Source organism: Pygoscelis adeliae, unplaced genomic scaffold (genome assembly GCF_000699105.1).
Source record: "Pygoscelis adeliae isolate BGI_AS28 unplaced genomic scaffold, ASM69910v1 Scaffold218, whole genome shotgun sequence".
Lineage (NCBI taxonomy): Eukaryota > Metazoa > Chordata > Aves > Sphenisciformes > Spheniscidae > Pygoscelis > Pygoscelis adeliae.
Window position 1 is genome coordinate 5,642,402 of NW_008825433.1, and position 12,083 is coordinate 5,654,484.

General features: G+C 33.1%; 1 protein-coding gene across 1 annotated transcript in view; it reads right to left on the minus strand.

Moving 5' to 3' along the window:
• The window catches only part of KIF6 (kinesin family member 6), a 175,445-nt gene that overhangs the window by 109,560 nt on the left and 53,802 nt on the right, over window positions 1–12,083 (minus strand). The window contains exons 9-10 of the mRNA XM_009331124.1: window positions 11,508–11,594; window positions 7,233–7,336 (exon numbers count right to left, since the gene is read on the minus strand). Coding sequence (XP_009329399.1) covers window positions 7,233–7,336; window positions 11,508–11,594 — 191 coding nt within the window. The remainder of the gene's footprint in view (window positions 1–7,232; window positions 7,337–11,507; window positions 11,595–12,083) is intronic.

Consider the following 12,083-nt stretch of genomic DNA (forward strand, 5'->3'; position numbering starts at 1 on the left):
CAAACTTGTTAATCTTTGAAAAGAACTTTAAATTATCTCTCAATAGTTTCAACATAAAAGGTGATCAGTTTAAATTATATAAGAATTTTTTTCTACTTCTTAGGTCAGTGACCTTGCAACAAACTAGCAAGCTCAAAGAAAAGTATTTACACTTACTTTCAGCATCCAGCTTAGGTACCTGCACTAGGAATCTGAACTTCCTGTGCTGTCACTAAAGATTTTAGAACATGTAAGAGAAAAAATGGCCTCTAGAGAAATACATTGATTTAATAGCATTCTAAATCAGGCATCTAAGCTAGATGTCAATGTGAGACGTTTTAAGACTACTTTATAGTTAAGGTAGCTTCTCTTCTCTTGACTATTGCCTACACAGCTTATGTCAGTCAGTCTGCTAACTTCTACACAAAGCCACTGTCTGCAAAGCTGTGTTGACATAAGGCTAGGTAATATGCTTCTATTTCTTCCACCTTGCAACTGAAATTGAACACTGACATCAGCAAATAAGAACATTTGCTCTGCTTTGTAAATGAAACCACTTGTTCAACAGCTTCAGTATGAGTAACTGTTAAAGCTCTATATTGTACAACAGAGCAATATTGTTAATACCATGATAGCATACAGATGTCACAATGTTGAAACAGAAAAATGAAAGACAAAGAAGTAATGAGAAATCCAGGACTTGAGTAAGATGAACAATGTATGACTGTTGAAGTAAAAAAATAGAAGCATCTGTAATAACATATGTATCTGAAAGAAATAAGGTAAAGTTCTTAATAAATTAAAGTGCTAAGCCAGTACTTCCGGTCCTGTTCCTAGAGAATTCCAACTGGCAAAGGCTCTGGAAGTGTGGGTGCTCTGGAACACAGGTCCTTGATTTGAAATCCTGACTTTCTGGGCACACATTGTAAATTGCTAGTGAGCTCATTTATAACAAAAAAAAAAAAAAAAAAAAAAAAATCCCAAATGATTCAAACAAAAAGGACCCTCCATTTTACTTTTGGCATGCTTCTCACAAAAAAAAAAAAAAAAAAAAAAAAATCCCTTGACCGTCATTTAATTCTATTCTAAAGCATAATACAGAAGCCTGTGAGAGTACAATTTCCTTCTATTTGGGATGTATGATGTTATTTTCTATATTTTTTAAAAATAGTCCAAAGTGTTCCTTTTTTTTTTTTCCCCTCTAAACAAGAAACTAATTCTCCAGCTTGAAGAAATATTTAGAGATCAGCCCTTTACAGCTGAGGAAGTAGATGGTAATATCCAAAGCAAGCAATTCAGATTTTGGAAGCATTTTATGAATTATGTTCTGAACCACTTATGTAGTCTAGCTGAATATTTTATGCTGTGCTTTTTAAATAAACAAAATGAGAGCAGCAGAATTCATATATGTTTAACATCTATGAGAATAAAATAATAAAATAAAAAATATGACATAGTAATGTAAATGTTTACCATTTAACACAGAATTCTGAAGTAAGAATTCCGGGCAGCTGTAGCTTTATTCACAGGACTGATAAGTTGTGTTGTATTATAATTCAGCATTCACAAGAAAAGTCAAGAGCATTTGTTTTCCATTTTGTTTCAAACTTAGTGAATGACAATGTGACACTGTAGTGGTTATGAGGAAAGCCTATTTGACAGAAGTTTTTTTCCTTCCATTAAATGAATAATTAAAAAAAAAAAAAATCCCTGAAGACACGTCTTTGATTTAAGTGAGAAAAAAACAATGAAGAATGAACTACAGCTTATTCATATACTAACTTCAAACATCTAGCAATTTTAACTGCATTGAGTAGCCCACTGATTTCATCTGGAATGCCCTAAAAGTAAACAAGTGGAATGAAGCTCATAATTGTAAAAAATGTTTGGCATTTCTTGACTTAGTAAGTCAAGAAACATACAAAATACCATTTTAACATAATATTAATACTTATTTCCAGGGCAATCACTAACACTTATTTCCTGCAACATATGTAGAGAGCAAAACACCTATGCATTACCATAACCATTTTATGAGACTAAAAAAAATATTATTGGATCTACACATATACCACTGGACCCAGTTTCATTTCAGCATCCATCTTCTACTGAAAAGTGTCTGAGATAAAGATGTACAGAGGCAACAAAATAAATATGTACTTAGTGCATGGAGTTTTTCATTGACATGTTTTGTACCTTTCATCATCTGTGTTCAGAATGAAAGAATAAATAAAAAAATTGGCACAGAATGCTTTCAGAAGATTAATTTTGCTCTGACCTCCCTTGAAATATGTATGATGAATCAGAATAAGAAGAATTAAAACACATCCATTTTTGATGAGACTATATTTAGTAACACTTCTCCTTACTAGTTAATTACCTTATTTGTAATAAAATGAATCACAATAAGACTTTTGTTAAAGTTTAAGAATTTTGAAAAGAACTATGTAAACTTGGATTATTTATATATACATGTATATGTATACACACATACATATACATGTCGAGATACAGTTTATTTAAGTTTAAACAGAAGATATCCTAACTAAGCAGAAATGTCTAAATACTGTTTGAAATCCATAATGACCCTAATTATAATTTCCTCTCTGGGCATATTAAAAAGCATCAATAAAAAAAAAAAAAAAATCTGGAATCCCCTACAGTACCACTCCCCTAAGAACCATTCTTGGGTGGTGACTCCAAATAAAGTGCAACACAGTATGTTGCATTATCACCTATACCATGTTTCTTTTCCTGTTCTGTCTGTCATAACAATCTGATCCATATGTCTCCTGATAAGTAATATTATTTAGGTTTCATTATAGATGCAAAACTAGATGCAAACCTCAACATAGACTTTTTCCAGTAAGAGTAAATCATGATTTTATCAGCCCTCATCCAGGTCAATACGTCTGTTTGGACTACTCACTTGTATGCTTATTCTTTAATGTGAACAGACTCTCCAGATAATGAGTAGCTCCAAACTCAGATGGCCAGTCTTAGTAAACAGAATTGTCATAAAGATTTGCTGCGTTATGCATTGATAGACTCTAACTGGAGACAGAACACTTAGATGCTATCTGTTGATTTTTGTAAATGCTCAGGATATTTACGGACAGGAGGCTCAGACAGATGTAAACCAGCATGGTCACAAATATTATCGCCATACGAAAGCAAGCTCAAAATGTATACGTGTTCAAAACCACAGAAAGTTATTTTCATTGAAGCAGTGGCTTTTTATACTATCATTTAATTACACTTTCATTTGGGTGTTTAGTCCACATCAGTTGTTGACCTGTGAACACTCTGCTTGTAAGAACACATACAAATGCAAAACTCATAAAACCTGATATTTGATATTTTCCCCCACTTGAACTGTTTAAAAAAAGATTGACTTATCTTTCAATATTCCATTCAACTACAGCATATAGTTCCATTCAACTACATTCCATTCAACTACAGCATATAGTATTAATAAGCCAGTCTGACTCATTTATATGATGGTTATTCTCTAGTAGTATCTTCTGCTCTCTGCTTGAAACTATGCTACCCATAAAAAACTCTTGTATATCCAATTCTTTTTTCCATTTTAAGTCTATATTAAAAATAATGATCTTTGAACAAGGCCATTATATGGCATTTATGACTGACGAGGTTAATTGTTTGAGGTCCTTCTTGTTTGTTATTGATCCTCTGAAAAAGTATCTCAGTCAGCAGTACTTAAGGTTTGTTCTGTATTTTAGTTGCAGAGCATTTGTTCCAAGAAAGAACTTATTTCTGAAACAATGAACACGTGCTACATGAGCCTGAGTAAACATAAATAAATGATAAATTTAAAACAACTTAAAATTTTGTGTTGTCTTAATATAGCTGAGGTCCTTGAAAGTTATTTCTCCTGTATCTTATTACAGGCAGAAACTCATTAAAGTCTCCTCCCTGCTTCTTTCTGGAGGAATGGGATGCAAAATTCCTTGCTATCGTGTCAGAAGCAACCTTTTCTGACATTGTAATGCCCTATATATTGTGCTATATAGATAAAAAGTAAAAACATACAACTGATACACTTTTTCATCACACATTTCTGAAACAAGGCTCCCAGATGTATGCTATAGTGCAACTGTATGCAGATGGTACATTCCTAGTTTTCCTTTGCATATTCATATTAAAAACTTTCATCAACTGTGAACCCATTCCCATTTATAAGACTGCCATTTTCATGGCAAAAGTCAGGTAGGAAATCTTAGGAAGTAAGATAGAATCATAGAATCATAGAATTCATAGAATCATAGAATGACCTCCAAGATCATCGAGTCCAACCATCAACCCAACAACTCCATGCCCACTAAACCATGTCCCTAAGCGCCTCATCTACCCGTCTTTTAAATACTTCCAGGGATGGTGACTCAACCACTTCCCTGGGCAGCCTGTTCGATGCTATCTGTTGATTTTTGTAAATGCTCAGGATATTTACGGACAGGAGGCTCAGACAGATGTAAACCAGCATGGTCACAAATATTATCGCCATACGAAAGCAAGCTCAAAATGTATACGTGTTCAAAACCACAGAAAGTTATTTTCATTGAAGCAGTGGCTTTTTATACTATCATTTAATTACACTTTCATTTGGGTGTTTAGTCCACATCAGTTGTTGACCTGTGAACACTCTGCTTGTAAGAACACATACAAATGCAAAACTCATAAAACCTGATATTTGATATTTTCCCCCACTTGAACTGTTTAAAAAAAGATTGACTTATCTTTCAATATTCCATTCAACTACAGCATATAGTTCCATTCAACTACATTCCATTCAACTACAGCATATAGTTCCATTCAACTACATTCCATTCAACTACAGCATATAGTTCCATTCAACTACATTCCATTCAACTACAGCATATAGTTCCATTCAACTACATTCCATTCAACTACAGCATATAGTATTAATAAGCCAGTCTGACTCATTTATATGATGGTTATTCTCTAGTAGTATCTTCTGCTCTCTGCTTGAAACTATGCTACCCATAAAAAACTCTTGTATATCCAATTCTTTTTTCCATTTTAAGTCTATATTAAAAATAATGATCTTTGAACAAGGCCATTATATGGCATTTATGACTGACGAGGTTAATTGTTTGAGGTCCTTCTTGTTTGTTATTGATCCTCTGAAAAAGTATCTCAGTCAGCAGTACTTAAGGTTTGTTCTGTATTTTAGTTGCAGAGCATTTGTTCCAAGAAAGAACTTATTTCTGAAACAATGAACACGTGCTACATGAGCCTGAGTAAACATAAATAAATGATAAATTTAAAACAACTTAAAATTTTGTGTTGTCTTAATATAGCTGAGGTCCTTGAAAGTTATTTCTCCTGTATCTTATTACAGGCAGAAACTCATTAAAGTCTCCTCCCTGCTTCTTTCTGGAGGAATGGGATGCAAAATTCCTTGCTATCGTGTCAGAAGCAACCTTTTCTGACATTGTAATGCCCTATATATTGTGCTATATAGATAAAAAGTAAAAACATACAACTGATACACTTTTTCATCACACATTTCTGAAACAAGGCTCCCAGATGTATGCTATAGTGCAACTGTATGCAGATGGTACATTCCTAGTTTTCCTTTGCATATTCATATTAAAAACTTTCATCAACTGTGAACCCATTCCCATTTATAAGACTGCCATTTTCATGGCAAAAGTCAGGTAGGAAATCTTAGGAAGTAAGATAGAATCATAGAATCATAGAATTCATAGAATCATAGAATTCAAAGATTCATGGGTGTGGCCTAAAAAACCCAAATGATTTCCAAAAACCCAGTTTCCCTATACAAACTAAACAGCAAACAAGACCATTGTGGAAAATTCATGTGACAGATTTTTACAATAATGTTAGGAAAGTACATCTTTAAATTAATATATAGATTATTTAAGTATATCTGAATAAAGTCACTAAGAGTCACTCACCTTCTGAAGGACTAGTTCTGTCAGGTTAAAAAGAAACTAACTAATAAGGGCATTTAATTTTGCATGTAAAGAAAAAGAAAGATACTTCTTGTTTCTTTCATTTTCTTTCTGTGGCTTGATTTTGTCACATCCAGTGCTACCCTGTAACGTTCTTGGTGCATTTGACTCCCATACTTTTGGGCAGAAGGATAAATAAATATTAACCCAATAGGAACTGAGGGGACATTTCTGGTTAGAAGATTATACTGGTAACTGCCTACGTTGAAAATTACTCAGATTAACGGTGTAAAAGAAATATATACATAATGTTACCTAGCTCCTCATCCTTGATACAGATATCATTTAATTTCTGAATTAAAACAAAACAAAACAAAACAAGAATTAAGAATTACAACAATCTACATGAGAAACTCAAAGTTCAAGGTAGCAGCTTGTCCTCATGTCTCCAGAATCTCCTGGATGTCAGGGGAAATTGTTAGCACTGGTAGTTTTCTTCTGGACCAGTTCCAAGAGAAATTAAAATAAGACTAAAAATTATCACAGCTTCGACTTAATTACCATTAATATACTAACCAAACAAAATCTCTAGGCAGTTACTACTTTCTTTAAACAGATAAGGCACAGAGATTAAATAGGTCCATGCTACAGAATCAATTAATTTTTCAAAACTGGGAATTGAATTCAGTTATTGTGAACATTTAGACCTAAGTAAATATTTCTACATTATACATAGAAAGTTCTTACATGCTGTACCGATCTGTTACAAAAAGCTGTAAGATGTTAAACACTTATGTGACTTAATCATGCATTTTCAATAGCATGCTCTGTAAAACGTTTGAATATTTGGCTTTTAAGACATTGATTAATTGTGTATCAGAAATGCAAGATTTCTCTTGGCCTATGTCAAACTAACTGCAGCAGGACACTTCTCAGCACAAAGAATATTTCTTGAATTCTACTCAGATTGTATATCCAGTTTTGAGAGAGACTGTTTTTTTTATTCTGCACTATTATACAACACTTCTTTTTGCCTGGCATCTGACAGGCATTCCCATCCTTTGCGTTTACTTTGCTTCACTTCCTCAAAGCTGAGGCTGCAAAAACACAGCCAGCAGCCTCATGCAGCTTTTCATGGAAAACTGCCATTCTAACCTGGCACCTAACTTCACTTTAATATTCACTCAGAGAAGTTTAAAACTCTGAGATGAACTTAAAATATTTATGCCAACAAAGAAACTGATGAAAGGTATCACCACAAAAGAAGAAAATGAAAACAATGTAAGCCATTACTGAAGTAGCTCGTCTTGAGAAAGCTCTGACGTTCTTTCCTTGCCAGTCACCAGCGCCAGCTCATCCTTCAACTCCTGGATCTCCTTTTTCAGCTGGACAATCATCTACAAACAGCAAGGCAAAAACCAAGCATCACCTACAAATTAATAGCTAGTTTTTGATTTTTGCACTAGAAGGCTGAGTTTAGGGAAATATTATACTTTAGTTTTCTCTTTTTTTAAACAACATCTCTTTCTAAAAAACAGTCCAAATGCCTTAAATACACCAAGCACTTTTTTTCCTTTTCCGTTTATAAAAACAACAAAAGCCTTCCAAGCTCAGTAAATTCTACGTGTTACAAGACATGGCTGTACAGAAAGAGTTCAAAAGATTATTTGCAAAAGAGAAAAATAATTTGCCATAGGAATAAAAAGAGCTTTCCGACTCATTAGTTTTGCCTGTTAGCAATGAAAACACATTTAAAATACAACTGATGTCTTTGTTAGAGAAAGGACAGCTACACACCAAAAGTGATCTTTTTACCTTCCATTTAGAAACAGAAATTCCAAAACAATATCTTAGTATTTTAATCTTTTCTTTTTTCTCATGTAACATTCCACTCTTATTAGAATTATAGCACACTATAATTGTAGGATGTATCAGTTGCTAAAAACAAATGAATAGTACAAATTGACATAATGAAATTAAATTGCATTAATGAATAGTAATGATAGAGAAAGTTTTTTAGATTTTGTTTTCTCTTGTCCTTGCAGTTCAAAGGGAATAGGAGATTCTTGTCAGGTTTTCTGCTGTTTTTCTTTTTTATTATTATTTTATATATTTTTCTTTCCAAACAATTTCTAACAGTTTAATAATCTAACTAGATATTTAAATTCTAATAGCTCATTTTTGGAGCCTGTACTTCTGGAAAAAATGTCTGTATAAAACCATATTTTATAAATCATTAGCCTCCCAAGGCCAAATTCTACAAAGCAGGCACAATATGCAAATCCCTAAGCCTAAAACATGAATGAGCAAGTTCTTGGATACTTTATGATTGATCATTCTAACGATGCATCGCCTTATAATGGCTCAAATGTATCAGGAGTCCAATGATATTTTTAGATGGATATGAGGACACTGATTCCATGTGCAAAATACCAAGAGGAGAATGTTTTCAGGGAAAAATGAATTATTCCTGATTGCATGCACTTTCTCGAAATAAGATTGTTGAAATTGATGACACATTTTCACTGGATGTTAAAATTCGTTCAAACATTTGTATTTCTCTTAATGTTTAAATTTAACTGCGACTTCCTAAACTTTGAATGGGTATTTTTACTTTAAAAATCAAAATATTCTAAACATATATATGATTATTTCTTTTAACTCTGAACTTACCGGTAACACATTTGTTACTCTAAAGTATGAAAGGCTAACTTACAATATTTTATTTAGGAATCTATTAAGGTGGTGAACTGTCAATTACAGATGTTGCAAGAGTGCTTCAAGAATATTGCAGGCCAAACATTTTAACCTGATTTTAGGCTGCCTCACTCTGGTGCCACACTGTGATGTAGTCTGTGCCAATTACTGAGTCAATAAAATAAAATTTGGGGCTGGAGTATAAAAAGGCAGAAAGCTGCAACTGACAGTACCATCCCTGTTCAATGTTCAAATTTGTTAGCTTGATTAACCTCAATCTGACAACAGCAGAAATATCATTTTCAGGATATGGATAAAAGATTGATTTTCAAGTATTAAGACAAACAAAAATTTACAGAAGCATAATATTTTCACTTTTATTTTTAAATGAATGCCAGAGGAGATTAGATTTAATTCAGGCTCAACAGTTTCATTTTCAGTTTAAACCAAATCCTTTGGTCATGAGTGGGAGAGGTGCAGAGCTTAGTTGCTTAAAAAGTACAAAGGGTACAAGTTCATCTTAGTAAGATACACAGTCAGGAAGTCTCCATTATGAAGAATAAAGTTTACACAACAGTCAGACTTAACTCAGATCTATCAAGAGGTATTATGCACTCCCTTTATAAAGCATGCATTCAATTTACAGATGATAAATACCGCAAATAAATGGCATTTTATTTTATGAAAAAAATCATAAGTCCAGCACTTTACTGAATAATCATGTTGCACCCTGGGAATATACGTTAAGTAGTTAAGATGGGCAACAAATTCCACAATGAGCACAGAGCCATATAAACTCTAGGTACCTGTGTTCCCCTGCCTTTTCCACAAGAGGGGATAGTTTTCTAACTCTCATGAGTCCACTTTCGCTTTACTTGCTAAATGATCCTGCAGAGCGAGACATACCAAACTCATGGAGTATAGCTCCACAGGATGTAGTAAATGTTCAGGAGCCTGCATGTGTTCCACCTCAATGAAAGGCTTCTGTGGCTATGGAAGAAATGTTTTGCATGATTTGCTACTATAAAGCCTATATAGGAAAGAAAAAAAAAAAAGGACAGACAGACAGAAACGAAGAAGTTGTTCAGTGTTTACTGGGGGTTTTTGTTTGATTATTTTTTGGCCACTCTTTTTTTCTTTTTTTGTGATGCTGTTACTGTTAGAAATTGTTTGGAAATAAAAATATATAAAATAATAATAATAAAAAAAGAAAAACAGCAGAAAACCTGACAAGAATCTCCTATTCCCTTTGAACTTCAATGACAAGAGAAAATAAAAGCACAATCATTAACAGTAACTGAAACATGTCAATTACCATCAAGTAACAATGAATGAAATAATCAACCATCTAATCCCCCGATTTTTAGAAAACAAATGCTTCTTATGTTATATAATCTAGCTTTCTGCAGCCTAGCATTCAAGAGGAAAGCATTTCCTAACCAGTTCAGAAGGTCATATGAGAACAAAATAAATAAAACTGGTAATTACAAATTAGTCATGAGAAATTTAGAAATACAGTAATAATTTTGCCCATTAAAAAGAATGATTATGTGATTATTATATCATAAAAATGTACAGGACCACTGAAATTAGAATATTTCATTCAGATTGTATATTCTTTAGAGGTGAAAATCTACAGTTCAAACTTATAATTGTTGTTAAAAACTATGTTTTAAATATTGTCTGTTAATATATAAACAGAATAATATAATAGCTTAACCTGAACTTATTTTTCATCTGATGTCTCTGTCACAGAGACAGAGAGTATGCTGAAATGCATCCATAGTTGTTTCTTCATTATATCCATGTATGCAGCTTTGGCATGACCAGTGTAACCTCAGTCAAACACTTCCCATATCAGAAAACATCTTTGATATTCAGCATGTAACCTGGCTGATCCAGTAGCTATCATTATCTTTAATACTATGTTGAATTACTCAATCCTTAATAGGTGTACTTAATATTTACAAAGGAAATAAATTTTCCAGGTAATGCAGAAAATTACATTAAATAAATTAACAAAGGCCTCTTAATATAGTAGAACTTATATTACAGAGCACATCTTCAAACAAATCTGGTATGTAACAAGCTAGACGCATATAAAGTCTTTCAAAGGAAAGACTAACCAAATACTAAAAAAAAAAAAAAAAGTACATTTTTGTTACGCACATTAAAAGAAGAAACTTATTTTCTTTATGTGGCAATGCTTTGTGCTTTACCAATGTGGATTATTATCTCTATCCTTCTCTGTACTTCCTAAACCCCTGATCCATTCTGCAGAGTTCCTCTGCTGCTCTTTGCGATGTGAACATCAGTCTAATGCTTTAGTGTGGAAATCCTATGTCTACATCTCATTTACTTGTCCTCCTTTTTTCCTAACGGTAACTTTTCAGAGTTCTTTCTTCCTAGCTAAAATGTTCCTTGGACCAATCTCAAGGAAGGACTGTATCTGTATGTTTCTTAGCTTTTTAATACACAAACTGTTTCAGTGCAGCAAGCATGCCTTCATCAAGTGACTAGTAATCTTAGTAGATTTTTTAAGTTTTAGGGACATCCAATTATCTGTGACTACGATTTAGAAACTAACACCCTAAAAGAAGCAACAGGAAGACTATAATGAAAGTGACCATTGCTCCTCAGATGCCTTAAGAGCTGAGAAAACCTTTAGGGGTTTTATAAAAGTCCATTTAATTATAATTATGTCCAAAAGAAAAAAAATGAAGATAGTTATTTTATAGAAAAAATTGGAACTTGTATCTAAAAACAATTTAATGGCATGATTCAGTATAAAATCCTCAACATCCATTTGACTGATATTGATTATTAAAACTTAAAACAATCTCCTTCCCTCTGCCCCCAGTCAACTCTCACCAATTTGGGGTCAATTTCTTCATTAAGAACTGCTTCATTCTTAATAAGAGCAACTCGCTGTGCAAATCTGCAGGTTGATAGAGATTCCTGGAAGAAAAAAAAAAAAGAGAGAAAAAAGAAAAATTTCAGTTAGCTTTGCACCAGGTAAGTAGAACAGACTGCTAATGAAGTCATCGAACTAAGTTTCTGGGTTTTGTATATCTTACAGAACTAATCTACCATTTCATGTTCCAAAACAACAATATTCAAGGGAAATTAGGTTAGCATATTAATGTCAGTGACATATAATACTGTCAAATCATAGTACATATTTTATTGACCTAATCAACCCCCTGATCAACTGTGTTTCAAATGAGTCCCCAGCTGGCACTAAAGGATAAGAAAGCCATACTATTCAGAGGTAAAAACTTTTGAATGATGAGAAAAAGAGAAAATTAACTAAAACCAATTTTTTTTGTGAAAATGGGACTAGAGAAGCATATATAAAAGAAGCTGGGAAAAGAGATGAAGGGAACAAAAGTAGAAGTCCAGGACAAATGAGAAACAAGCTGGGAGACTTGGAACTAGGAAGCAACT